The following is a 27645-nucleotide window of genomic DNA, read 5'->3' on the forward strand; positions in this document are numbered from 1 at the left end:
ATTTCATTTACACACTAGAATGTATGTACTAAATTGTTTCTCTTTTCTTTCCATTTCAGATTGCCTTAAGGGATGCATTGTTGAAGCAGAAGAGAAGAAAATAATAGGCACACAATTGTACTATTTGTTTTAATTTCTGTCCTTTTATTGAGAGCAACACCCAGCGCACAAGAAATGAACAGACATAATACGGGCAAAACATTTTGCAAGCACAAGTCCCATGAGGAAGCAGAACGAACTGTCTTGCTTTGCGACAAGGTTAAGCTTCACAAACTGTACTGGGGTACCTGCACTAAGGTGTCTCATAAAAATTCGGAAAGAAAATGGCCAGTGATGTGCCCCATTACAAGAGGCCTAATCTCAAAAGAGTGCATGCTCACAACTCTAGAGTGAAAGGCTCATTAAAACGTGAGGAGTGTTGAAGAACGTCAAGCCACAACAGCTTATATAACACTGTGCCATCGAGCGTTATATTACGACTGACCAACAGGCTGCTAGTGCAGCCATATGTATTAGTTTCTCTGAATGCAGCCCACATTCCAAAAAGAAAGAAAAAGGGGATAAGGCTTGTGTTGTAGACACACACGGTCGTACGTACAGCCGGCACACACCTCTTCTACGGGCTCCATGCATAGACACGTTAACATGAAAACTGTGCCTGCAAATATACTCGATAGGCAGTGCGAAGCCGACGATACTGTGCATTCTTGGTGCTACTGGAGGACACCAGAAAGGCTGTTTAAAAGGACACTAAAGAGAAAAATTACTTGAGCTGCGTTGGTAAACTACCCTTTCACAATACCTTACTATGACGCAATACCTCTTACTGTGACAAGACACTTGGTAATCCAGAAAAGACAAAAACGAAAGATGGGCAGTGATGCTGCCTTGAAACTGTCATACCAATTCTATGTGACGTCATGAATTTTGATGCCGTCTGGTAGGACCTAGTTAAATTATCAGTAAAAGTGTACTTGTATTCGATAAGAGCAAAGGACTGAACCACAATGTACGAAAAGCAAAAAAGACTTTGCGATCAGTCATGTCTGACCGACGTACTGGCACTTTGGTTCCAGCGCAAAATTCAAAAAGGAAACTTTGACCTTAATTGTCTCTCCTAATAATCAACCTATTACTACGAAATCAACAAAAGCTCAAGGATACTTTGTCAATCTAAATTGATTCAATATTTCTCTTTAGTGTCCGTTTGATGGTTGTGAAGTTGCTGTAGCAAATTCACTTGCAAGCAGCATGTATGTGTTTTAAACCACCTTTAACCCAGGTAAATTGGCTATCTTCCCTGCAAGCGGAATGCCGACACTTGCTTAATATGTCATAGTGGGGCTTACTACTGTGAATGATGACTTAAGCACTCGGAAATAGAAGCTGACCTAATACATCTGTCTGCATTTGCAAACATAGTTTTCATGTGCCATTATTTTGTTTGTAAACATGAAAACAGAAGGGGAAGAACAGGCTAGCAACTTCTATTGGAAGGTGCATGATGCCAACCTGCTCCTCCAGGAGAAGGGGATGAAAGTGGAAGATAGGAAGAAAAGAAAGAACAAGGTGGTACATCATGAAGGCTAAAGTAAAAGTGCCACAGAGAACAGAGCCTGGTGGTTGAGCCTTGCAAGAAAACTATTTATCAGTGTTCAAACTTTTTAGCCCTGAAGGATCATGCCACACTGAACCGGTCTTGAATGCAAGAGCTGTGCTCATCAACTTAGTGCACCGAATAAGCTGCCACTATGGTGGTTTCTGAGCATGACAGCATGTAGCTCACGAGTAGAAACTTCCCTGCATTTGGTAAGATATATTCTTTATACTAGTAGTAACGAATCGACTGCACATAAGCCACATGCCCAGGCGGAGAGTTTTAAAATATTAGTAGACTATTCCCAAAGCATCGTTGGGTACAACTCTTGAATATGCAGCAACGACAGAGCTTGGGAATAGTCAATCAGCGCATCTCATATCTGAGGCTTGCAACAATGGCAACATAATTAAAAAGGCACAAGAAAGAGAAAGCTGTTCTATTGCAGCTATTAAAGGACTGCTATAGTAGGGGATTTGTATAGCAGGGCACAATAAAATAGTTCCACCCATGTCCTTGTTTACTGGGAAATCTTGATAAACACAAACGGCATACATAAAAGCATCTGGACTGAAGGTCACTGGTACAGGTTCAAACAACATAAAACGTCCAGGTTTCAATATTTACTGTGGTTTTTACTTGTGTTGCCCTGGATAGCTTTACACAAAAGCTGTTTTACAACATTTATTTACACTGTGGTAGCACCAGTGCTGGTGATGACCAAAATCCCCTGAGCACTAGTGAGGAGAACAAAGACAGACAATCTCTGGTTTCTCTACCTTGTGCATTAGTAATTTTCACTACAACACACATAAGCACGCAGGTAGCTGGAGCTACTTCCAACAGATTCATATGTACATGCAGAAGCAATACATTCACAAGAAAGTGTTGATGTCATGGCCAACAAACACTTTAACACTCGTTAGAACTCTTTAACACATTTGGCACGCAGAAGTCCGATCAGCAACACTACCTCTGTGGAAGTGTTCACGCCAACAGTAGCTTTGACGTACCAACCAGCTATGCAAGCATTCAGTGAACAAAACCAGCAGCTTGAAATAGCCAGCACAAGTGTACTGTGCAGTATCTGTACTGGCTAACAGCAAGCAAGCATGTTGGCTAGGACACGGCATGACATGCCTTTCCATGATTATATATATATATATATATATATATATATATATTACTGCAAGATTAATGCTCCTTTTAGCCTCTCAAAACACACGTAGAAAGCTCACACCACCTCTGTTGCCATGCTTTTGAACATGTGTGTAGGCAGGCTCACAATAGATGGCTTTCCACCAACACGGAATTGCCACACTTGACACAGTGTACAGAAAGTAAAATTTGTGATGCTTGCAGTGCTATCAGCATAGCTTATTTTACATTTGAACATGCTAAACACACACAAAAAAAATAAACTCTTTAGTGCTAGATTGAGCTCAAGGTGGATGCAGTGAAAGTCTCGAGATACAGCTTGCTGCTTTGCCTGATACATTAGAAAAAGTGCACCTAAAAGCTTGCGCTAGCAATGCTCAGCATTATAAAGGCGTTTCTATAATGGTATGCATGATCTTAGCTGATGATTACAACAGGCTTTGAGCACCAAAGGTGCACCCCCAAGGCAGCAGACTGTAGCTCCAGACAGCAAGCTTGCCACAGGGTTACATGCATATGCAACTGCAGTGAAGCATCTGTGCTAACAGTTAACACAGGAGTTCAACAAGCATGGTAAAGGCAGGAAGCACAAGATTTGAAATACACTTTACTGCATGTCATTGTGGCTTTATGTAATAATTACTTAAAAGCTAACTTGGAATTGCAAATTCATTACATGCAATTGGATAGACTCTCAGTAGTACTACTTTCAAGGCATCGCGTTGAATAAATTTACAATTCCAAATATAGCTTGCCTGTGATATTCAAGTATTACTCACATGTAGTGATGCGAATGCACTAGGCAGTTGTCATTTACACGGCATAATATGTACTGCGACTTGATGGTGCGAAAGTTCCTGAAGTTAAAACATTTAGTTGTCATAATCAAACACGGTGATCTAAACTGGTAACATAGCTGTCAGTGGAAATTATTGAAGAAGTCTCTAAATTCTCAGTTTCCTTGACTAAGGCTGATGCATTTGCCATCAGTCTCATGGTGGTCAAACACTTCCAATGTCAGGCCACATTTGACATTTGTGTGACACTAGGAGTTTGATAGCAGTGCCAACACATTCAACAGCTGCATTCAACACATGCATTCAGAACCCTGTGCAGTGGTCTTTCAGGAGTCGCAGCTAAACCACTGGGTACAAGTTGGCATCAGAATTCTGAAGCAGCCACTCAGCCAAGTTTTTGCTGCACAGCAAGTAGTTGTAGTATGGGCACTAGGAGCTGGAAGCCATCTTGGATGTAGGTGTTGCTATTCGAGGCCTGCAACAGAATGATTTCTCATAAAGTTCACAGTGGTTGCTTACAATATATGGCCAAACAAGGAATGAGATTGTCCTTCTAAATTGTGAATTAGCGTACAATAGACTCCCTTTTGGATGGATTATCTGGTGAGTTGAACAAATCGGGTAACTTTGCTCCATTTTGCATACATTAAGTAGACTTCTGTTAAGAGGAATCCTTAGCTCGGGCCGAACTCCGATGCCGCCTATTAATACATGTAAAATGCAGAAACGCTTTTCTAAGAAAACCACAGGGCCTATTTTCAGGAAATCTGTTACATTTGAGAGAGAATGTTAAATTCTAGCGACTATTGGAAGCGGAATTTTCACTTAGGGCACAAATTTTTCAAAGGAAACTTTCAAAAAGTGATGAAACACTTTTAATGTCAGGCTACATTTAGGTGACATCTGTGTGACATTACGAGTTCGATAGCAGTGCCAACACATTCAACAGCTGCATGGAAGCGTGAAGTTTACAAATTCGTAGCTCTGCGCTGAGAACAAATATTGCAGTTCTGTAAACTGCACCGATTTGAGCATCCAAAGAGGACAAATTTGATTTATCAATTTGCATCTTACGTGAATTTGCTGCATTGTTTATGAGAGTTTCTCAAAAGTCCTACTCACATATTAATGGTTTATTTGAGTCATATATATCAATTTTATCCGCTTTAGATGTACTATTATATGCAATTGACAGAATTGTGATACCCTTTTTCCTTTCCCGAGTTAGAGTTGTTAACCTTGTGGGGATGCGCGACTCTCACGCGTCCCGATATGTTGTTTTACCGCACGGCGCGTCTCTTTTAATCCGGCTTCGCCGCTTGGCCTGGCGCCCGCGGCGGTCGGAGTGGTTGAGGCGCAGTACGAGAGAGGGCGCGAGTGTTGCGCTGCTAACGCCGCCGACAAGCGGGGTTACTTGGGCGCCCAAAGACATGGCGCTTCCTCTTTGGTTCGGGACAGCAAGCAGTGCGGACGTGCCGTGCCGCGCGTGCGCCCATCCATGCTTCTGCGAGACCGTCTCGCGTGGCCGCCTTGGAACGCGCCACCGTTCGCGTGACCGTACGCGCGAACGACCAGGCGTTGGGATCCAGCATGGGGCGAACATACTCGCTCGCTATCCGGTAGCGGTGAGTCGGACTTCTAGATTTGTCGCGCGCCCATCGGCATGTTTTGTCGATAGCAACTCGGCTAGCAGGCATTGATCTATGAAAGGTGCAATAAATGCCCTTGTGATTGTTTGCACTACTGTGTTGTCGTTCCTTTGGCCCAAGAGCATGGGTGCGAGAATCCCACAACCTCAGTTTCGTTTTCTGAAAATTTATTATTTTCAACAATTTTTATTTAACAATTCATGGCCTAAATAATAAATTTGCTGCTTATTGTCATTACATATTAACTTTTTTTAATGCAACAAACCATCAAATTTGGTACAGTGGTTGCAAAAAAAAAAAAAAGATTTTTCCTTTCCCATGTATTTTAGATAGGAGCCCCTAAGCTAAAGCTTCCTCAACAGATGAACAGACTTTTTAAGCAGTAGACACAGAGAACATGCATCTATTCATATTTTTGGTGAATTTCCCAGCTTCAATGCATCCATGTCCTCCCCCACAAAAATGGCAGTTTTCTCAGCTTAAATGCATACCATGGTGCATTTGCTTTTCATGGCAAATGCAAGGAACACATTTTAGCTGTAGTTATGATGAAGTCATTATGCAGAGTAAACTGGACACACAAGTTCCTAAGATGCTACATTGGAAATATGTTGGAAAGAAATCCCATGCAACTCCTCCTTAAGAGTCCTTTGTATTCATCTTTAGAGGATGTCCACATTATAGTATATGCTCAAATGGGAGTGAGCTTTCTAGCAGTCTTCCAATAAAAAAAAAAATCAAGTTGGAGAGATACACGAGAGAAAGTTTAATGGTAAGAAGGACAGGCAAGTTGGCAAGCCCCAAATTTCGTTAATGAGCTACACGAGAGAAAGTTTAATGGTAAGAAGGACAGGCAAGTTGGCAAGTCCCAAATTTCGTTAATGAGCTATTACACAAAAATTATGGCTTGGGCTCACAGATTGATTTTTTAAAACTTATTAACAAATTCTGCACATAAAATGCACTGATATGTCTTGTTTATGACAAAGAATGATGGTCCCTTGCAAACTGCAAGGTTAAGACTGGTGTTTCGCCATCCAGTGCTGCATACTACTGGAGCATTAGTCTTTTTAAGTAAAGAACACATATTGTGAAAATCAGGGTTACAGACCGCTTACATGGTTTCTAAAGAGTGCAGCGAAAGTTCTGCGTGAAAGTATGTCTTGGCAGCTGACCACCAGACTTGATAAACTTGGCGAAACCAAACTAAACCTTGGCAAAAAAGCAACATCTTGTCTTGCAGTTTAATGCTGTCTCTAGCCTCCCGTCTATGAAGCAATAAGCTGTGCGAATATTTATTTATGCATCCTCAGTCATCATGGTCATCCCTTTTGAAATAAAGATGGGCTTCACTACTCCTACATCTCACCTCCAAATAGATATTTGTAATCAATGGTGTAACTGAGTCCGGGTCTTCCGAGTCATCCTGCAAAGACAGAACATTTTTTATGTTTTTGTTGTGCGTACATTATTTTATTAGAGTAATGGCAAAGACACGCAGGTTGGCTTACGGCAGCTGTGTTGAGGCAGCGCCCGCACTGGGCGGACAGGATGGCCACTTCAGTACAAAGGACGGCAGTCAGGCTGAAAGAATAGAGAGAGAGATAAGTGTACTTTACGGAAGTGCAAGTAACTTAACACAACTCATTCTTGTTGTAATCACATGTTCTCACACACACTTCCGATTTAAAGTGGCTCTGTACATTTAATGAAAGAAGTGCAATAGTTGTGGGGCCGTGAAACATTCTTCTTGTTTGCTTGTTTGTGTGAACAGAAGATACTGTAGCCCCAAAATAAGCTCATGGGATGCAGGTTTCATGACGAACGTGAATTTCTGCTCCGTTTAGGCATGACGATTCTGCTTTAATGGATCCCTGTGTAGGTTGTAGGTACTGCTACAGAATGAAACAGAATTTGAGGCTATGTGTCCAGCCTTCGCCGAAATTCAGCTTATTCTCAAATCCAGTGTCCTGTAAACTTTTGTGGCAGCCTGTACATCTGCTGCTCATGTGGCTGACCTTAAAGCACAGATCTGCCTCTCATTTTTATACATGTGCAAAAGATTACTTTTGTGCGAGAACACAGCAACATTTGTTTAATTGCTCAGTCATTGGCAATGCCTATTACTTGGTGCTGTTGGGACCTATCATCCTGTAGTGCAAAGGACTCCAAAGAATGCAGTAAGTGCGTATGATGTCAGGGGACAAACCCTGTCAGTTGAGTAGCATAGTGCATAGGCGTCCTGTCAGGTGAAGTCTTCACAAGTAGAAGTTCGGCAACCTTGTGGTACAGCTCCATGGTTTTGGCTGTCATTTCGGCCATGGTCTCAATGCCTCGCCTGTAAACCTCCTATAAAGAAATGAAACGAAGCCAAGTCAGATCCCTGATTACGGTGGCTATAATGTGTCCAGCAAGCAAGCAAACTCGGTTATGGAAACGAGTTCTGTGTATATTGCAGACAAAAATTTAAGCAAGCGACACATCAACATCAACCAATATTTATGCTTGGCAAATGCGTTTTGTTGTCTTCCCTCTAAATTACAAGGGGGGAAAAATTACCCCAAAACATCCACGCTTATACAGTCAACACACAATAATTCAACGTTGACAGGACTGGTGAAATTGATAAATTATCTGGCGGGTCAAATTAAACAATATGCAGAAAAAAATGTCAAATTGGACACTTCAGTTAGCTGGACCACACACGCAAATGACCCAAGACTCTGAGCCCAGCATCGGCAAACATTCATTTGGGTATCCTTGCATGGTAAGTCGAACTTCCTCAATCTCTCAGCTTGTCTCCAGTGAAGAAAACCTTTCCTTGCATTTCTACTAGCTCGCATTGTTGTACAAAAGGAGCAATAAATGCCCCTATTTCACACTCTCCTTTTGTACATTTGTGCTACAGTGTCGTCATTTCCTTTGCTGCAAGAAGCTGCTCAATGCCACAATGTAAATTAGATGTGCCCTTACCTTAGCATCCACCTTTTCTCCTTTTTCTTGGCGTGCCATGCAGTCTTGAAGCCATTCTCTGACTTCAAGGTCAGTCTGCACAAAAGTGAGCAATGTTTATGGCACTGAAATATATATATATATATATATATATGCGAAGGTTGTGGGATCGGTTCCCACCTGCAAGCCAAGTTGTTTTTTCATCCACTTTAATTTCCATTAATTTATCGTTTCTTTATTTCATTTATTAAGCACAAGTAATTTCCCCTGTCCTTGGTGTCAGTGTTTGTTGGCTGCTCATGATATCACTAATAAAAATCGGTCCCTCCGTTAACCCCCTTTCTTCTCGTTCATTACATAACGAGGGTCTCGAATCCGGCTACATTGATGCCTTCAGGTAGCATATGTGGGTTTATTGACCAGTTGCCTTCACCCAAAAAGATCACGTTCTCGTGACGCCGGCGGCCAAGAGGACGTTCCACGTCCGCCGCCAAGGTCTGTGAGTGGTGGCGCTGGCTAACACTCCCGGGTTCTACTAGGACACAAATACCCAAGAAAATGGATGGGGAAACAGCGCCGCGGTAGCTCAATTGGTAGAGCATCGCACGCGAAATGCGAAGGTTGTGGGTTCGGTTCCCACCTGCGGCAAGTTGTTTTTTCATCCACCTTAATTTTCATTAATTTATCGTTTCTTTATTTCATTTATTAAGCACAAGTAATTTCCCCTATGTTGTCCTTGGTGTCAGTGTTTGTTGGCTTCTCATGATATTATATATATATATATATATATATATATATATATATATATATATATATATATATATATATATATATTTTTTTTTTTTTTTTTTTCCATGTTGTTTGCTTTCACTTAATTTGCACATGTGCCAACAGCTTCACGAAAATCACTTCCAGGCCTTTGGTATGTGGCTGTATGTGCAAGCCGCAGGGAAATTTAGCTTTTTTTTCACATGTTCTTGTGATATCCAGGCTTCTGCTTGTGACTACATGTTTGCTTGTCGTTTACAGACATTGTGCTGCTGTGCAATGACTGGAAACTTAAGTGGCACAAGACCACAGATGGCACAAGACCAAGCTAAACAGCGTTGCCTACCTCTTTCAGCTTCTCCCCTCTAAGGTTGAGGCCAATTTCGAAAAGGTGCCCTGTCAGCAACTTTTCAAACTCTTGTTCAAGCTCATCATCTGCAACGAGGGATAGAGAAAGAGGCAGTTGTACAAGACTGCAGTTTTTACCAAAGTGGTGTAAGTGATGTTGGAGCATGAAGCAACAGGCTTGTAGGTGCTCAAAGTTCCTGTTCAAATAACTGAACACAACGTGATTCCAAGGTAAGAACAAACATGTCTCGAGAATTATAGCAGCCAAGTTGTTGCTCTTGAATTTTCTGCACTTTCTGAAACAGCTGGAGAACCGAACATTCTCTCACATGGTTTAGCAGGTGAAGTTTACACCACCTGCACTGTGGCATGGAATTTCAAACAAATGTGAGCTAGTTCCAAGCATGCTTTTGTTTTTCTTCTGACTGACACAGCTTGTGTTTATGCAACAGAACACAACTGGGAATATTTAAATAAACAGAGTGACCAGGAATCTAATTGCCTATGTAATGTGAAACATGTATTTCTGAAACTTGCAGTGTACAAACTGTTTATTGCACCCAATAAAGCCAAGTTCCTTAAGGGGGGACACTGTACTTCAAATAATGTCCATGACGTCTTCTATCAATATTCATGAAACTTTCTATTCTTGTTAAGACTTTTGTGCTGATTTCAAATATGTAATTATTTTTCCAATAGGCCATTTAGTTCTGAAGGTAAATGAAATTCATTGTTCATAATCTGCACAAACAATAGGGGAAAAAAATGCGCTACAAAATTCATATTGGCACATGCCTGGGTACTAGAAAACATAAGGAACACAATGGTAGGAATACTATTTTGATACAACAAATATTAGTAATTTTATAGCAATTCAATCTTTACTGTTCGAATTGTGGCTACCCCACTATCTGATCTAAAGCAGAATTGAAAATTTTTAAAGCATAAATTCCAAAATCTGACCCTACCACTGTGTACCTTGCACACTCAGCTACAAGCCAAAACAAAAATTATGGCTCTATCTGCTTTGAAGGCAGAGATATCGCCGCGGCAAATCAGCAACAAGTCAAAAGTCGGTGTTTTGAGAAAACGAGAAAAAAGGAATACATTCACTTTTAATCAAAAGTACAGAAATAATTTTGCATTATTTTGCAGTGAAAGTGGCAAAAAGCCACCAGGAATATAGTCGCTCTGACCACGGCCACCCAAATGCGGCAAAAACATCGTTATTTAGCGCCGTTCGCCGATTCCCGGTGGCTTGCATCGCGCGCGCGGCAAGGTTGTCGTTCACGCGGGTCGAGCTCCGCGCCGACGCGATATCGCCGCAACACGCGCAAGTGATAACGATCTTTATGGCGAGGCCAGATTACCGTTCGCTTTTGCCTCCTGCGACGCTGCCGCCGCACACCTTGCACTTGACAAACGACATCAGTGCGTTCACGGAGTCCTACTGAGGATAGCGAAGCCTGCCTCGGCGTCGACTGGCGCGGCTGCAACGCCGTCGGCGCGAGTGAGCAAATACGACACCCGCTTTGTTGCTGGCGTTGACGCAAGAACTCGAAGTTTTTTTGAGCATTCATCTCCCTCTGCAACAAATCCGCACGCTGCAACATTGCAGTGTCACGCCGAACGCGGCCGCTGTCTGTAATGATTTCACTCATTTGTGAGCTGGCTAAGCTTACTTCGGCATCATTTGCGGTTGGCGGCGAGCTACTCTCGATGCTTTCAGAAGGAACGGAGCGCTTTTGAAAGTTGTAAGCTGATCGCTTCTTCTTTTTGCCGAACTTGTGCCTCGTGGCGAACTTTCCCGGTGGATCGGACATCGTTGGGCATGTGCCAACAAACCTACGAGACGCGCGGTCGCGTCGCCTCCGGAGTGGAGCAGACGATGGGAACCTCGCGCAGCCAACCACAGCACGCGTTTTTGGTCACGTGCGCTAGTCAACGAATTGGATCGCGCGTTCGGGCTTTTTTTCCTCCCCGGATTTCAACGTCACTGGCGTACCGACGGAGTCACTTTTGGCGGGAAATTAAAGAAGGAAGGCTCCTCTTTCCAACGAGACCAAGATGGCCGAGATCGCGCGCATAGAAAAAGAGCTACGCGCCGCGATAAAAAGGGCTGTTTTTGCGCGGAATTCAGCTCCCAGTGATGTTATAAATTGATATTGCGGACGAAATACTCTTCCCTGAGATTCGAGACTTGGTGAATTAAAGGAATATTAGCTGTAGATATCGAAAATTTCATTTTCAAAAAATCGATTTTTTCGTGATTTTTTCGCCGCAAAGACCCGTGTCCCCCCTTAAAAAGAAAAGGATGGTCATTATATCTAAATGCTTCGTCAAGGTTACATGACTGTCAAGCATCACAAAACTCTCTACATTTGCCAGTCTGTCAGAATCCTATATTACAACTAGCAACGTGTCACAGCATGACTAAAAACTTATATGTTGGTATATACTGGGTGTTTCTGCAAAGACTGCCAAAATTTTTAATGATCACCTGTGGCAGGTAGTGCAATTCTAGTCATTGAACTAGATTACTTATGAACTAATTACTTTCTGGCACTCGCTGCAATTTACAAATTGTAGCTGGTGAAACTGAAAGGAATATCCAATGGAAAGAACTCTGGACACCATTTTTGAGATATGAGCCATAATACTTGGGCTTAAAAATGGACTGTGGTATCACTTACTTTATCTAACAAAATGCAGTTTTATGCATTGGAGCACGAAAGTAACTGGACTGCCAATGTATCTTTTTGCAAAGTTTGGGAATTAACATCTCATAACTGGCGTCATCTTGACGATTAGTACTAAGCGGATCTGCCTTTTGAACCCCCCAGCAACAGTTTGTAAACTGCAATATGTGCCAGAAGTTAATTAGTAAAAACTTAATTAGTATTTTTAGTAATTATTAAATATGCATTTCAATTTTTCATGCAAATGTCTGCCTTATGGAGTAACCCAGTTCAACGACTAGAATTGTGCTATCTTCCGCAGGTGATCTTTAGAAATTCTTGGCAGTCTTGAATTGAATTATGGGGTTTAACGTGCCAAAACCACTTTCTGATTATGAGGCACGCCGTAGTGGAGGACTCCGGAAATTTCGACCACCTGGGGATCTTTAACGTGCACCTAAATCTAAGTACACGGGTGTTTTCGCATTACGCCTCCATCGAAATGCGGCCGCCATGGCCGGGATTCGATCCCGCAGCCTCGTGCTCAGCAGCCTAACATCATAGCCACTGAGCAACCACGGCGGGTTGGCAGTCTTCACAGAAACACCCAGTATACACATGAAGAACAAGATGACAAGTGAAAAAAAACAAGATGGCAAAGAAGTGAGAAAGAAACAGCACAAGCATCAAAGCAATGACCACACGCGGACGACAGTTTGATGCCACCATAAAGTGTTATGGCAACCAAATTTGCAGTAAAAGTAAAAAAAAAAAAGAAAAAAAGAAAGAAACCCGCCTTTATATGTCAAGGGTATGTTTGCCATAAAGACATAGTTACCCTTGGACAGACAACAAGACTTATGTTTAGACAATGCGCATTCGTTCACCTTTGGAACATTAAAAGAAACGATTGTTATGTTGGATGTAGCTTAACAAATGTGTTGTGCTATATATGCTCTACTGTACCGGCTTTTGCCAACAGCAGCTACACACAAAGCATGCAAGACAGACGCAGGTCTCCAACACAGTGATGCATTTCAGTCACACTTGCAATGTCACCTGGAGTGTCATCAGTCGCAGGCAGGCTCTCACAAGTCCTCTTGATTTTTTCTAACAGAGCATTCAGTTCGGCCTTGTCTTCTTCTCCGGCTTCCATCAGCTTCTGCTGCACAGCTGTCTTCCGTTCCCCACAAAGCATCTCTAGGGCCTCCAGATGCACAAGACCTGTAAACGAATAGGGCATATACAAGCTGTTATTTCTTTCCTTATTTATTTACATTACAAGCCTTTCTCTGGATATTATAGATTGGGAGTTGTCAACAACTATGCAATGCACACAATGGAAAGAAAAAACGCAGATGGTTCTTGCAACTGCTTTTCATAACTGATGATAGAACCAGTGTTTTCAGATATTCAAATCTAAGTTTATGCTTTGTAGACTGAGAAGGCACAGGCTTATGAACAGATATGGTACCTAGGTAGTTTTAAAGACTACCTAACTACTATATTTTGCTTTTTACATTGTCTTAACTAGTGAAAATTTCTTTGTTGCACAATTTATAAACAAAGTATATAAACAAAGTGAGCTCAACTTGTCTTTAGTGCTGCATTGCAATGCAAGTCGGCATGGATGAACAGTACAAACATTTATGTGCCCACCTAGCACATAAGATGGAGTAGGTTAAAATACAGCAGCTGATGCAACATGTGAGGCCTAGTCTACCAAGCTCAGAATCTTAACTTGCAGCGCTTTTAATGCGAGAGCATGACTTGGTTCATTGTACCGCTCCACCGTCATCAGAAAGCCGTGACAGAAAAACAGCACATAAATTATATCATCTTCATCTAACTCAAAATAGAAAAAATTTCGCAGTCCCACCCGAAAGGCGAAGCACCAATTGTGACTGCAAATTAGTAGATAACTGTATGAAGTAAGGATCGCAGTTTTATCGGCTGTATAAACTTGTGAACATTTGCTTACTGACTAAATTAACAATGATAGAATATGTAAGCCTAACTCAACGAGGACGTAGGGAAGAAACAGACACATAGAGACAATGCTGTCATTGTGTGTCTACTTTTTTCTGCGTCCTTGTTCAGTCACGCTTACACATTCTATCATGGATTCAAACCAACTAGCCTGTCAACGTGTTTTAACTAAATTAACCAGCATGGAGTCACATGCGCACACGTAAACATCAACACATCTTGCTTGATGACAGCGGAAACTGTCTGCTGGAGTTATGAATCGCGGCAGTGGCCGCGAGACAATTGACCTTTATGCGTCTGTCGCTTCAATGCGAATGAAACGTCGAAAGCACAGCGTTTACGAAGCTACTGGCACTATACGCACTCTGCAAACATCGCAGATTGCTTTGAAGATGAAGCCCGTGCGGGCACACACTTTGGCCACGTTGCAGATTGTATTTAATACACATGAGCGCCGGCAACGCGTCCTTATGACGTCCGCCAAAAGCGTCTGCTACTGCATCTGCAATTCGCGTGGCCAATGCTGTAGTAGACGCTGCGGTTGTCTCCACTCTGTACGGAGCGGCGAGTGAGGAGGACATTGAGGCGCCCTAGCAGCCGCCGGAGAAGAAAGCCCCTCCTCCCTGGCCTGACCCCTCTGCCTCTCGCGCCACAGGAGAGGGCACGAATCTGGGCGGCATTACTCGATTGTGCACGTGAGATTGAACTGCGTTTGCCGGCTCACTCTCATAAGCTTTCACTCATACGGAACCTCACGGCAATGGTGACGGCAGAAATGTGCCTGGAGAGTCCATATATTTGCTATCACAATAAAATAAAAGTGGTCACAGTGAGGATTCAATCCTCTGCCCCACAGCCACAGCTACCGCTCCGTAGCTGAGCACGCGAACCACTGCGCCACCGTTATATTGCACCACCATTGCAACAGGTGACAGTGATGAATACCTTCGAGGCTGTGCACGTGGCTGGCTCTGCCTAGCAGGCGATTCAATAGATGGCAGAGCGAGCACGGCGAGTTGCAGCTGTTTGCTCAGGGACATTGTCAGGGACTCGCCGTTGCTGGAGCCCATGGCCGATGAAAACAAACAAGGGGCAATGCGCACCAGGTACCCGTTGAATGACAATTACAAGGTCCCCCCAGAGTACTGTATGAGATGGAGTTTGCCTAAGAACCCGATGAAGAAAGGTAGTGTCAACACCATGGTGCCACTCAGAAAAGTACTGTCATTGATCGGTAAAGTGGCGTCACTGTGCTGAAAAATGTGGTGTCATTGAGAAAGAACACTCAACGCAATGTGCGTGAGACACTACTTTTAAGAGAACTTCACAAATATATAACTCAGCCGAGAGATCGCAATATGACTGGCTCGTGTCTTGCGTTGCGGCGACCTCATAAGCAGCAACATTACACTTAGAAACATAACGCAGCAGCACTAAACTCAGCAACATTTTGCTGCAACACTAAACTCAGCGACACATGCAGCAACAAGTAATGCTCTTGCATTTACACATCATAAGAATTGCTTAGGTGCCCCCATAGTTCTTTTGTGCACTAGCTATGTGAAAGCTGCTCTCACCTTGATGCTCATCAAAAAGCTTGCTGTAGTTGATCACTTCTTCAGCTTCCTCAGCCTTTCTCTCCTCGGCTTCTTTTTCTGCCTTCATCTTTGCCTCACGCAGAACCTTCGTACAAAGAGGTCAACAACACATTCAAAGATAGTCACAAAAGCACATGAAAGTAGTCTAAAATAGCCTTGTCAATAATTTCTACTGCGCCATGCAGAGCTCTTGTTAAGTGATGGCCATATAAGCAGCTTCTGTTACAATACTCGACCAACTAAGTGAAATTCAAGTTTCACTAAGTTTCGCTTAGTCCTTGCATTCAGCAGAAAATCCCTTGAAGCCACTGAGTTACAGTAACGGGGTAGTGGCAAATGGAGCTAAAATTTTGAACACACAGTTCAAGTGGTTTCACATTTCCTAGGTTTGGCTATAGTTGCTCCTTTGCTGCACAAGATCGATTGCAGAGCAATCCTACCTCGGAGAGACTCGTCTTGCCCTCGAACATGCCCCTTTTCTTGCGCAGACCAGGGTCTCCTTCCGTCAGAATGTCCATGGTCTTCTTGCCAATCATTTCCAGTGTGTCAAGACCACCGCTCAACACTTTGGAGCCCTGGTGCACACACAAAGAAGGAGGAAGAGAGAGAAGAAAGGTAAGGAGAACAGAATGCACCACAATTCAGATCGAAACAGTTTGATTTTTTAGCCAGCTTTGTACTGCATGTAAATGACCTACGTATGAAAGTGGGCTAAAGAAGTAAGGAAGCACTTTTCTCTTTATATGCAATTACCTATCAAATACTGATGGGCTGATTGGTTATTCATGACTTCATAAAGCACCACACTTGAAAAACATGGAGATGCACCAATAAAGAATGAAGCACTAAGCAGAAGATATCAGTTTCTTACTCAAGGATGCATTAAAGAAAAGAAGTTCTGCGGTTTTATGTACAAAAACCATGACATAGTCACGAAAAGTAGCGAAGACACAAAGGCGTTGTAGTGGGGCTGGGTCAGAGTCTCTCCTGTCACTGTGCACAGCCCGCGTTACTGTTGCCAGCCACCACACTTCAGTTCTCTTCACTGTTCTCAACGCTTGCCCACATGATGTCATTCTTGGTATTGACTTCTTGACTGCCCACTCTGCCCTCATCAATTGTTCTACTGGCATTCTGCGGCTCAAACTGCCGTTGTTTCCTGATGACGCTGCATCACGTAACACTCGCCTACATTCTGTGGAGTTTCTACGACTACCTGCTCAGGTTGCTACCTATGTCCTTCAGTCAGCGCTTCTTCCATTCCCTGATGGTGGCTATGTGGTCGCTCCCCTCACAGATCTGATCCTCTCGTGCAACATTGCATTTCCTCACACTATAGTCGTTGTTGCAAACAACAGAACAATGCTTCCAGTCGTCAATTTTTCTACTTCAACCCATATTCTTCCACAAGGAATTTCACTAGCCGAAATGTCACTGCTGGAACAATGTATAGCTGTGCATTCGCTGTTGATGATGAGACCGTGCCCCAATCTGTCATACCGGCACCAACCAAGGCACTTCTGAACAAAATGATATCCCCCGACCTCTTACCTTTCCAACGTGAAGCACTCTGTGCTGTCCTATTTTCTTACCTTGACGTTTTTGATGTTGAGAACAGTCCACTAGACTATACACATGTCATGGTCCACCGCATCGACACTGGAGATGCCAGCCCCCTTCACATGCACTCTTACCAAGTGTCTCAATCTGAGCACCAATTCATCCAAAAGGAGGTAGAGAAAATGCTTGACAAAGCTGTGATAGAGCCTTCCTCAAGCCCTTGGGCAACCCTTGTGGTGCTTGTGAAAAAGAAGGACAACAGCTGGCGGTTTTGCGTCGATTATCGCCATTTCAATCGGGTAACGAAGAAAGATGTGTATCCTCTCCCTCGAATTGATGATGCACTCGACTGCCTCCATGGTGCCAGATATTTCTCAGCGCTAGATCTCCGCTCGGGATACTGACAAATTACCATCAATGACCACAACCGTGAAAAGATTACTTTCATCACACCCGACGGCTTCTACCAATTTAAGGTCATGCCTTTTGGGTTGTGTAACGCACCTGAAACTTTCAAACGCATGATGGACACTCTTCTACACAGTCTTAAGTGGTTGACCTGTCTTTGTTATCTGGTCAACGTCATCATTTTCTCGCCCAGCTTTAAAAGCCGCCTCCCTTGTCTGTCAGCAATTCTCAACATATTTCGCCGGGCTGGCCTCCAGCTCAATACCTCTAAGTGCACCTTTGGGCGCTGCCAGATCAAATTACTAGGACACCTAGTTGATGCTACTGGTGTCCAACCAGACCCTGACAAAGTCCTGCCATCCGCGCGTTCACTGTTCCGCGGTCTTTGCATGAAGTACGCAGCTTTCTTGGGTTCTGCTCTCACTTTCACTGCTTTCTTCTCAACTTTGCGGACATTGCTCGACCCCTCATGGACCTCCTCAAAAAGGATGCGACCTTTTCTTGGGTCACGGACCAAGTGACTTCCTTTGCATCGCTGATTTCTGACCTCACATCACCACCTATGCTGGCTTATTTTGACCCAGCTGCACCAATGCAAGCGGCCATGGCATAGGTGCTATCCTCGCCCAAACCCAGAATAAAGCTAACCGTGTGACAGCGTATGCTAGTCGCCTCCTGTCACAGTCGGAAAAGAATTACACTATTACTGAGCGGGAGTGCCTAGCTCTCGTCTGGGCTGTCGCGAAATTTCGTCCATACCTATATGGACGACCGTTCGTGGTCATAACAGGCGATCATGCGCTCTGGTGGTTCTCAACACTTAAAATACCCCACAGGGAGGCTCGGCCATGGGGCATTACGATTACAGGAGCACACATTCTCCGGTAGTGTACAAATCTGGCAAGTTACACACTGACGCTGACTGCCTATCCCGTTACCCCGTTGAACCATCTGACTCCGACACCTACGTCTGAGCAATCACAGACTTCATCTATGTGGCCGACGAACAACATAGAGATCCATCATTGTTCTCTCTTATTAGCCATCTGCAATCTGCCACCCTCGACTCCTCACTCAACATGCTTTTGCTTCAGGATAATGTTCTTTACTGCTGCAGCATGCACCATGACGGCGCAGAACTCCTGCTAGTTGTCCTGCAACATCTACGTAGAGATGCCCTCGTCCAGTTTCATGACGCCCCAACTTCCGGGAATTTAGGCGTCTCCAGAACTTATGACCACTTACAACGATGTTTCTTCTGGAAGGGCATTTATCGTTCCGTTTGCTGCCACGTAACATCTTGTGACTTCTGTCAGCTCCACACGAAACCTGCGATTCAACCTGCTGGTCTCCTTAAGCCAAACTGACCTTCAGACCGAGCCGTTTTATCGAGTGGGCCTGGATTTGCTGAGCCCCTTTCCAATTTCCACAAAAGGCAACAAATAGATTGCAGTCGCTACAAATTATACTACGCGATATGCACTTACTCAAGTGTTGCCAACCAGCTGCGCCACGGATGTAGCCGACATCCTACTGTACGACGTCATCCTCCAATACGGTGCTCCATGTCACCTACTCACAGATCGCAGTCGGTACTTCATCTCGTGTGGCTGACTATCTACTTTGATCATGTGCTACTCATCACAACTTCACCACCTCATCACCCTCAAACCAATGGATTCCCCGAATGCCTCAACCACACATTTATCGACATGCTTTCCATGTACGTTTCTGATGATCACCACAAGTGGAACGTTGCCCTTCCATTCGCCACATTTGCATAATACTCATCGCAATCATCTCTTTAGCCACCATCCCTTATTACCGTTTCACTCCTTGCTCCCTTCTGATCCGGTGTCCTCGTCCACGACTTCCTATGCGCAAGATGCTATCACCATGCGCTCGTCGCGCGCACAGTAAACCGCGCTCAGCTCTCGTCATTGCAGACCACACAAAAGTCTATTTACGATCGTCGACACCGGAATACTGCTTTTCCACCAGGCTCTCTCATCGTTCTCTGGCTCCTATCTCGTCGTGTCGGCCTCTGTGAAAAGTTAATGTCGTGGTACGCTGGGCCATACTGCATGCTGCGCCAGGTGACTCCTGTCAACGGTAAGATAACTCCCATGGCAGCGACTTCATCGATGGCCACACCATGAAGTGACATTGTACATGTTTCCCGCTGCAAGCGTTACAACTGTGATGACCCATTTTGACCACAACCAGCACCGGGATGGTGCTTCACCGGCTGGGAATAATATCACGAACAGTGGCAAAGACACAGACGTTGTAGTGGGGCTGAGTCAGAGTCTCTCCTGCCAGACTGAAGGAGCTGCTAAAGCCTGGGTACCCTGTGCAGTCTTGACTAACCAAGTGCTAGCCGTTTACTGTTGAGTGAATACTCCCTGTAACAATATGATTATGAGGCATGCCATGGTGGTGCACTCTGGATTAATTTTGACCATCTGGGGTTCCTTAATGTGTACCTAAATGTAAGTGCACAAGCGTTTCTGCATTTCACCCCCACTGAAATGAGGCCGTCACAGCCATAATTCAACGCGCAACCTCGAGCCCAGCAGCGCAGTACCATAGCTGCAGTGGGTAAAAGCATGCATTATGTGAGTGCTCGAAAACACGTGCTGCAAAGGCTGCTTTGAAATCAAACATCTAGGAGGTGTCTCAATTTTTCCCACAAATGAAATCAGTACAATAAATCTCAATTAACTAGAAGCTGTAAAAGCTGGAAAAAACTGCAAGATAGTGAAGTTTCGAGATAAGCAAAACCATGAAAATAGAAGCACGCTGGCCGCACATAGACTACATGGAGCATTTTCGAAGCGCTACCAGTAATATTCTTGATCACATTCACGAGCATGAGGCTATGGCATTACTGGCACTAGGCCAACACAGCATGCTTTGAACAAAGAATCAACCACACTGCTCCCACTGTAAATAAATATGGACTGCCAAATGACTACAGCAGTGGTGATTGTTGCAGCCAGGATAATTACAGACTATGATAAAATGCAATGTGTTGCAATGCATTTAGCAAATTTACACATGCGAGCCCCTCGTGTTGTCTTAACATACTTCACACATGTATGCAAATTGCAGCTGCCTTATGTGGTAGCGTATGGTGTAAAAATGGTAATTAGTACAATATACAAAGGATAGCTAAGCAAATCAAGCTCCCATAGATTGCACACCAAGCCATAGTAACACCTTTAACCCAACTAGCAGCATCTTAGCATGTAAGGCCAACAGTAATAAACAGTATTTAATAATGGGTGCTTTAAGTGTAGGGCGTAGGATTCACTTACAGTGGCTTCAATGGCTTTGGTGATTGCTGTGACACCACTGAAGATACCACCAACTCCTGGGCTGTCGTGCCTCTCCTCAGTTTGACCAGCCTTGGACTGATCTGCATTGCAAATTTCATAAGTGCCTTATTTCCAATTTTATTTCAATAAAGCCAAACCTCAATATAAAAAACACGAATATAATGAATCATTAAATATAATGAGGAAAAATTAAAATTTTTAATTTTTTTCCCCGCTGATGTTACCATGTATGTTTATAGCAAATATTGGATATAAGACAGGCATTTTCGTCTCAAGGTGCAGCCGTAATGAAAGCACTGGAATAAAGCGTCGAATCTGTGAGACACTATGCCAAGTTCAAGCACTTTCATTTTTGCATAAAAATAAATCCTCCCTACCTATGTACTGTCTCAATAATGACATATTTGAAATATTCAAACAGGATGGGTGTCCAAAATGAAAATAAATGTAATGTTACCAACTAAATGACTGGTGGCACTACATTACTCATGAAGTACGAAACATTTTTTTATATCAATGATCAATTGCAGCTGACTACATACCTGTATCACAAGTGGCTTGGCCTAAGGTAGCATCTGGCTGTGTTTCGATTTTCGCAGTTTCCAGTTCCTGAGCGAGTTCTTCTGGATTTGGAGCACCGAGTGTTGACTCTACCGTCTCAATGACAGTGCCAATACCCTGCGCTAGATTGACAGTCCACAAGAAAACATATTTAAAGATATCTTTTTAATCTTGCAAATACTTAGAAACACGTTTTATGTGATTTCATTACCAGACTTAACTTTCCTACTTAAGTAAGCAAGAAGTGCAGAAACAAACAGTAAGATCGGAAGCAGCTATATTTGCTCATTTTTACAGCATTAGCTGCTATAGAGTTTTAGCTTGAACATGTGTGGAGTTGCAGGCAGCAGCAACATCAGTCATTAGCATATTAATTCTATTGTGGAACTGTGGCAGTTCCACAAGAGGATCAAGCTAGCACATATATGTTAACACTGGTATGTATAGTGTCTACTCAGCTATAAATGTTGGTAAGCAACATACCTTTATGCATGCGTTACACATCAAAATCTAATCACCCCAGATTCATCAGGATGCATGCTTAAGGTTAGTGTTCTACATGTACTCTTTAGTGAACTAATGTGCTTTACGACATGTACGCACAGTAACTACTGAATACTGATAATATCAGGGTCCTGCCAACATGTACTATCACTCTGCATAATGTGTTTGCTATGCCTGCTCCTGGAGAACACTAATTCTGCACAATGCTAGTTGCATGTGTCCTGGACAGCAATCAATATCAACACATTAATGGTTCTCAAATATAGTTATGTCTGTTCTGTAAAGTATGCACACAAGACTCCCTAGTCCCTTTTCTTTACCTCTGTTCTCAGTGCCTAAACTCATGTTAAGAGAACGGACAGCTTTTTCACAGCTTTATCAAAGGATAGATGTGTACAAGTCATGCCATCTTTTGTTCACTTACAGACTTGGTTGGTGAAGGTGCTTACTGATGTTGCAGCTGTTGACAGAATGGACGATCCCCACTTTCCAAAACCCCAGTTGATTGGTGAGCTCTACAAAGCAAGTTCATTATAAAATACCAATAAGTTCATTACACTTTGCTATAGTACCAGTAAGAAAAAAGAAGCCTGCAGATATTATACTCTACTAAATGAATCTTTGACTTGGAATGATCATGCAGAGCTTATTGCCACCCCTATAGCTAAGGCTTACAGAATGTTCTGTAGACTTCAATATGTCATAGCACATAATGTCAAACAAATTATTTACAAAACCCTATGTTCCTCTCACTTAACATATTGCCACCAGATGTAGTGTACTACTACAAAAGCAAACTTACAAAAGTTGACTTACAAAAGTTAAAATCAGTACTCTGAAACAACTGTATAATCTTAACCTTGCTATAGGATGTCAAAAATATTTCCGATGCAACCATAGTTTTTACCACTTAGGTGACCTGTACCCAGGCTGGTTTCACATGACATTAGAAAGCAAGAAAAATGGCCGTTACCTTTCCCATGTACCAAATGTGAATTCAGCAGATTATCATTTCGTGCACCAAGCTCGCTCAACAAAATTGCAAAAGATGGCACTAGTACAGAAACAAATTTCTAAGAGCACACTAAAACGATATGTAATCAAACACTTTCATTTTGCCTTTGCAATTGTAAGTTGATTTGCAGGTGCATTTGCAAATGCTTTATTGTATGCACTTAAGTAGATTTAAATGTTTTTTTTTGTATATGTAAATTACCTTGTATTTAGAAGGTAACACTGATTATGAAAGTAAAAGATATGGTTTGTTATTCACATTAGGACACTGGTGTATTTTTAGTATATGTAATTGTATACTATTAGTCTCATTTTTGGTACATAATGATGCGAAACTGCCTTATGAAACTTTTACAGCGAAGCTGTATAAGGCTAGCCGATTCGTCTGTCCATCCGTCTGTCGTCCGTATGCCGAGAACTCCTTCGGTGCAACGCCATGCATATGCGCGGAAAAAAGAGAGAGACGCGTGATTGGCTATGCCAGCAGCGACGTCATTGCTCTCCATCGCAGCCAAGCGCGCGCAGCAGTTTCTGCAGCAGCAGCTCTGAAATGGGTAGGCCACACGTCATGAGCAGGCCGCTTTCGATCAGCAATGCTACGATTAGAACCGGGAACTAGCTCGTATACTTTTTGCCGATGCTGCAGCCCAGGGGCAAGAACAGGCTTGTGCAGCCTAGTGCAAGCAGCAACTGCTTACTGAGGATCCAGCAGCCTATCAAGCCGTCGTGTAATGAACCGTCGGGATTAACCCAGTGATAAACACTGGGGCTGCACATCTCAGCTTCGCTGGTTAACCATCTGTACGAAGTGCTTGATCAATGTGTGTGTGTGTTTATTTTTTTTTTGCAGTACACTTATATTCTTTAACTGTGAGGCTTTTTTTTCGAGGAAACCATATGGGTTTCCTTTGTAGCAATTGCTATGAACGGGTTGATGCCTAATTTTCCCTTTATTAATATACTTATAACAGACTGCATTATTGGAGATACCTCTTGGGCCGCTGACTTTTGGCAAACTGAAGACACAGACAGAAATAACGACAGTAACGAGGATGAATTGCCAAATCAGGTATAACAGCAGCACCAACAACATCACCACAAGAGTTATTTCTTTTTTTCTCTGTGCGGGGGGGGGGGGGGGGGGGTATAAATTTATCGCATTTTTTTATATCTGTATGTGAGGTAATGCTGTTTACAACAAAATATGTATTTTGTATGCCACAGTAGCATTCATATTTTAAAATTTTTTTTTCTCCATGTTTCCCCCCCCCTTTCTTATGTAAAGTTATGCAAAAGTGGTATCTACACAAAATAACTGTGTATTTATGCAATGTACCTGCATGTGTGTTTCGATACCAAGGATAGGTGCAAAAGAACCTCTGTCTAGTTCTTGTCCTCCTCTGTTAGATTCTGATGCTGTAATGAATGCCAGATAAAAGGATTTGATTTGTATTCTACTTGATTCAGTAATACACTAAGCTTAAGTTGCAGATCCATGTTCAAGGTGAAACTGATAAAATGGCACAACAGACAAGATGGTAAAGTCTCACAATGGTGGTGGTGCTCTTGTGGCCTGTTAAGGAATATTCTTATCTGCCTATGTGCATACTCTGCAAAATGTCAGCAGTAAGTGGAAACTTACTTCCATTTGGAAACCAAGCTACACATTGTGAGTTAGGAACCACTCTTTTTGTGATTAAGATAATTAAAGTTAAAGCTGTTCTTCCAAATATTCAACAATAATGTTGGAATTACTAAGGAAACATACCCAAAAACCATTTCACATTTCTCCCTAATTGCTTTTCGTCCAAAGAGCATCGCAGAATGGAGCAAGCTGCCTGCTGTCCAAGTATGCTGTCAAAATAAATGTAGACTTGTTTCTATCCAAGCTACAAATTCTCCCTGCTGCAATGGCCACAAGCAATGCAGGGTAATTCTTGAATAAAGAAATAAATAACATTTTTTAAAATCTGAAACATCATAAAGTTGGGCAATGTACCACAACAGATGCATTCTTCATAGCAGAAGAGGAAGGTGTGTCTGCTAGCATGCCTTCACTAGTCCTGAACAACTAAGAATTGTGTTTGATGTATTTAATGAAAAATGAGAAACAAGACAAACTGACACTATTGCATGAGTTACACATACTATGGACACTGTAGCCAGAATTTGTGATAGTTGCTCAATGTACCAAAGTTGAGAGTTTGCATTTTGTGTGTGCAGCTGATGTGCCTGGGTTTTTGTGACTTCCCTGTGTATGTCCCTTTTTTTAGAGTAGCAACAGTAAATGTGTACAGTCATGAGCAAATATCTGCAGACCACGAATGCTGCATACATTTATTTTTTCTTAGCACTCTATAGACATGCAGGTTGAAATCAAGTGGTTCAGCCCACGTCCCAACCAACGCAATGTATTGAGACAACTTCACATTGTACAGCTGTACTAATAGAAATTTATATTTTTGGCTGGTGCCATGGTTGACTTTTGCTCCTGAATATACATATAACTAATCTATTATTACAACTAGGGTCTACCTTGAAGTCCTAATAAATTACTGCCACGTCAAAAAATACCAGCTCACATTTCAAAACCATTCAGTTGCTGGTTATATACTTCGAAAAAAAAATGTCAGATAAACTTCAGCACAGTATGTACAAATTAATTTTTAGGCATGCATGTGCAAGGCAAACGTCTGAGACCTAGGATAAGCAAGTAATCGTTCTGATCCTCTAATTGACCGGCTAACCACAAGTCAAAGAATTGTGCGCTGGCATCAAGGTGACACGGAGTCATCATTACAGACAAAGTAGCCAAAATGCTCCATTATGTGAATGGAGTGAAGACTGCCAATTTATAATGGATGTGAAAAAATATATCAGACACCTTCTTTTTTGTTCTTGTATGAACCATCGAAATCCTGTTAAGTGGGGTTCCCTTTCCTTCTTTCGCTATAACTGTAGTGATCCCGTGTTTTGACGATTATGCACACAAGTTTGCCTTCAAACCCTGTCCACAACAAGCTAGATTTGTTCAGCTTTATTTTTTCTTCCTTCTGGTGGTTTCGACAAAGAAGCAGGTGGTGAAATATGGTATTTGTTTTGTCAAAGCATATCTGTCTTTAAAACTACATAAAGAGCCCACTGGTCTAGCTGCTATGGTGCGTAATTAAGGCGTATACTTGGACGAGTTGGCTGAAGCTCATTATGAAGGCAGCGCACAGGAAACGGCGACATAGAAAAAAACGAGGCGCTATCCCACTGCTTATGCTATATGCTTCTCCGTGTTAATTGCCTTCTCCTCTGGGCTGTCGTTGCTAACTTAGAATGCCTACAGCTGCAATGGTGTCGAAAGGTGCACTTCATTTTCATGCTCCGACATTGAGAGGTGAAGCGAGCATACCTTGTCATCTCTTGAAGCGACCTGCGCAAGGCGCTCCAGGACGCCCATCTCCTTCTCCTTTGCCGGTGGTGTCTCTCCCGCATCGTCTCTCTTAGGCTCGGAGCCCGCTTTGACGATGCTGTCAGCTGTCGCAGTGGCCTGCTTCTCACGCGCAAGATTGTTTGGCGTGATTTGCGCGGCGTCGGCTGCACCGACTTCGGGAGGCGGTCCGTCCCCCTTGCCTTTGCAGTCGCGCACGGGCGACTCGCTCTCTTTGATGTCACTCAGCTTCTCGGACGTAGTTCGGCTACGCCTCTTCGGCTTCGATTCATCCACGTCCTCGTCAGCGCTTTCGAAAGCCTCCTCAGACTCGGACATCTGAAACGAAGCAGTCAGAAACACAATTAAGCGGCCGCTCCGATCGACTCGGACAACGACGCTTGTGCGAAACTCAACAAGTGATGCTGAGCATCACTAATTCGTCTTCTTCTTGTGTGTATGCGCTAAGCGCTGAATTTTCGTAACGCGTACGAGCTGCTCAAGATAAATTTAATACTTGCAGAAAAGAAACGCGCTGCATAGCTAGTCACATCCTCATGGCGACACGTCAATTCAACGAGGAGCAGCATCCGCACTTTAGGTACTAAGCATACGGGCGGCGATTGCAAACGCTCTGGAAAAGAAGCGGTAACGATGATCCTACCTTTCCTTTTTTTGTTAGTGAGGGCTTCTGTCAAAAATAAAAGATGATTAAAACAGCAGCTTGGTCTGCGTAACACACGTCCGTTAATTTTTACGCCAACGGTACTTTCCTATGCTCTTGCTCTTCTGCTGCACCAAATGGCGCAGTGCTGCCCCATCACGGATGAAAAGAAAAACAGGCTTGGGGCTCAGAGGCGCTGGCCATGCGCTGGCCATAGATATATGCGCTGGTCGCGCCGTCACAGAACACCTGGCCACCTGGCGCCGTCCCCGCCCCAGTGCCTTGCAAGCTGAGCTATATGCTGCGTAGCCTCCAAACACATAAAAAAAAAACTCTAGGCTTTGATGCGAGCTTGAACTTTCACGAATGAATTTTATGAAAGAGGTCCAGGATGGCTGTGCGGCGCAAGACATGGCACAAGCATTCATGTCGTGTCGAGTCGAGTCCTGGGGGTTGGATTGGAGCAGGCTGTGGGCCCAACTCCGATGCGGCCTATTCAAATACATGTGAAACGCAGTAACGCTTTTCTGAGATAACCCTTGGGCTGATTTTAATGAAATTTGTTGCATTTGAGAGAGAAAGTTAAATTCTAGTGACTGTTGGAAGCGGAATTTCGATTTCGGGCCAGAATTCTGTTAAAA

The 27645-nt window shown here is 43.2% G+C and overlaps 2 protein-coding genes across 4 annotated transcripts in view; one reads left to right on the top strand and one right to left on the bottom strand.

Annotated features, from left to right (window-relative positions):
* Positions 1–123, top strand: part of Mys45A (SDA1 domain containing protein Mys45A) — a 37309-nt gene extending 37186 nt beyond the window's left edge. For both annotated transcript variants that reach the window (XM_075688615.1, XM_075688614.1), the window contains exon 20: positions 60–123. In XM_075688615.1, the coding sequence (XP_075544730.1) occupies positions 60–104 (45 nt within the window). In that variant the 3' untranslated portion in view covers positions 105–123. The remainder of the gene's footprint in view (positions 1–59) is intronic.
* Positions 122–27190, bottom strand: LOC142578917 (protein FAM114A2). Of its 2 annotated transcripts, none has more exons than XM_075688617.1 (14): positions 27005–27190; positions 26323–26679; positions 22333–22423; positions 21386–21526; positions 20823–20923; positions 15975–16109; positions 15514–15619; positions 13007–13171; positions 9268–9356; positions 8175–8249; positions 7411–7550; positions 6713–6785; positions 6571–6627; positions 122–4027 (listed from the first exon to the last, which is right to left on the bottom strand). In XM_075688617.1, exons 2-14 carry the CDS (start codon positions 26677–26679, stop codon positions 3938–3940), a joined length of 1620 nt encoding a protein of 539 aa, XP_075544732.1. In that variant the 5' UTR covers positions 27005–27190; the 3' UTR covers positions 122–3937. The 2 variants fall into 2 exon arrangements, with proteins under 2 accessions (XP_075544732.1, XP_075544731.1); XM_075688616.1 differs by lacking the exon at positions 27005–27190 and adding an exon at positions 26862–26945.
* Between the last annotated feature and the right edge of the window lie 455 nt (positions 27191–27645).

This window comes from Dermacentor variabilis, chromosome 4 (assembly GCF_050947875.1).
Source record: "Dermacentor variabilis isolate Ectoservices chromosome 4, ASM5094787v1, whole genome shotgun sequence".
Lineage (NCBI taxonomy): Eukaryota > Metazoa > Arthropoda > Arachnida > Ixodida > Ixodidae > Dermacentor > Dermacentor variabilis.

Excerpts from the sequence above, each read along its gene's own strand:
- LOC142578917 (XM_075688616.1), bottom strand. The coding sequence starts at position 26,930 with ATGCTGCTCCTCGTTGAATTGACGTGTCGCCATGAGGATGTGACTAGC. Across the intron at positions 16,110-20,822 it reads CCAAAGCCATTGAAGCCACT|GGCTCCAAAGTGTTGAGCGG; the intron begins GTAAGTGAATCC and ends TGTGTGCACCAG. Across the intron at positions 4,028-6,570 it reads TTACAAATATCTATTTGGAG|GCCTCGAATAGCAACACCTA; the intron begins GTGAGATGTAGG and ends ATTCTGTTGCAG.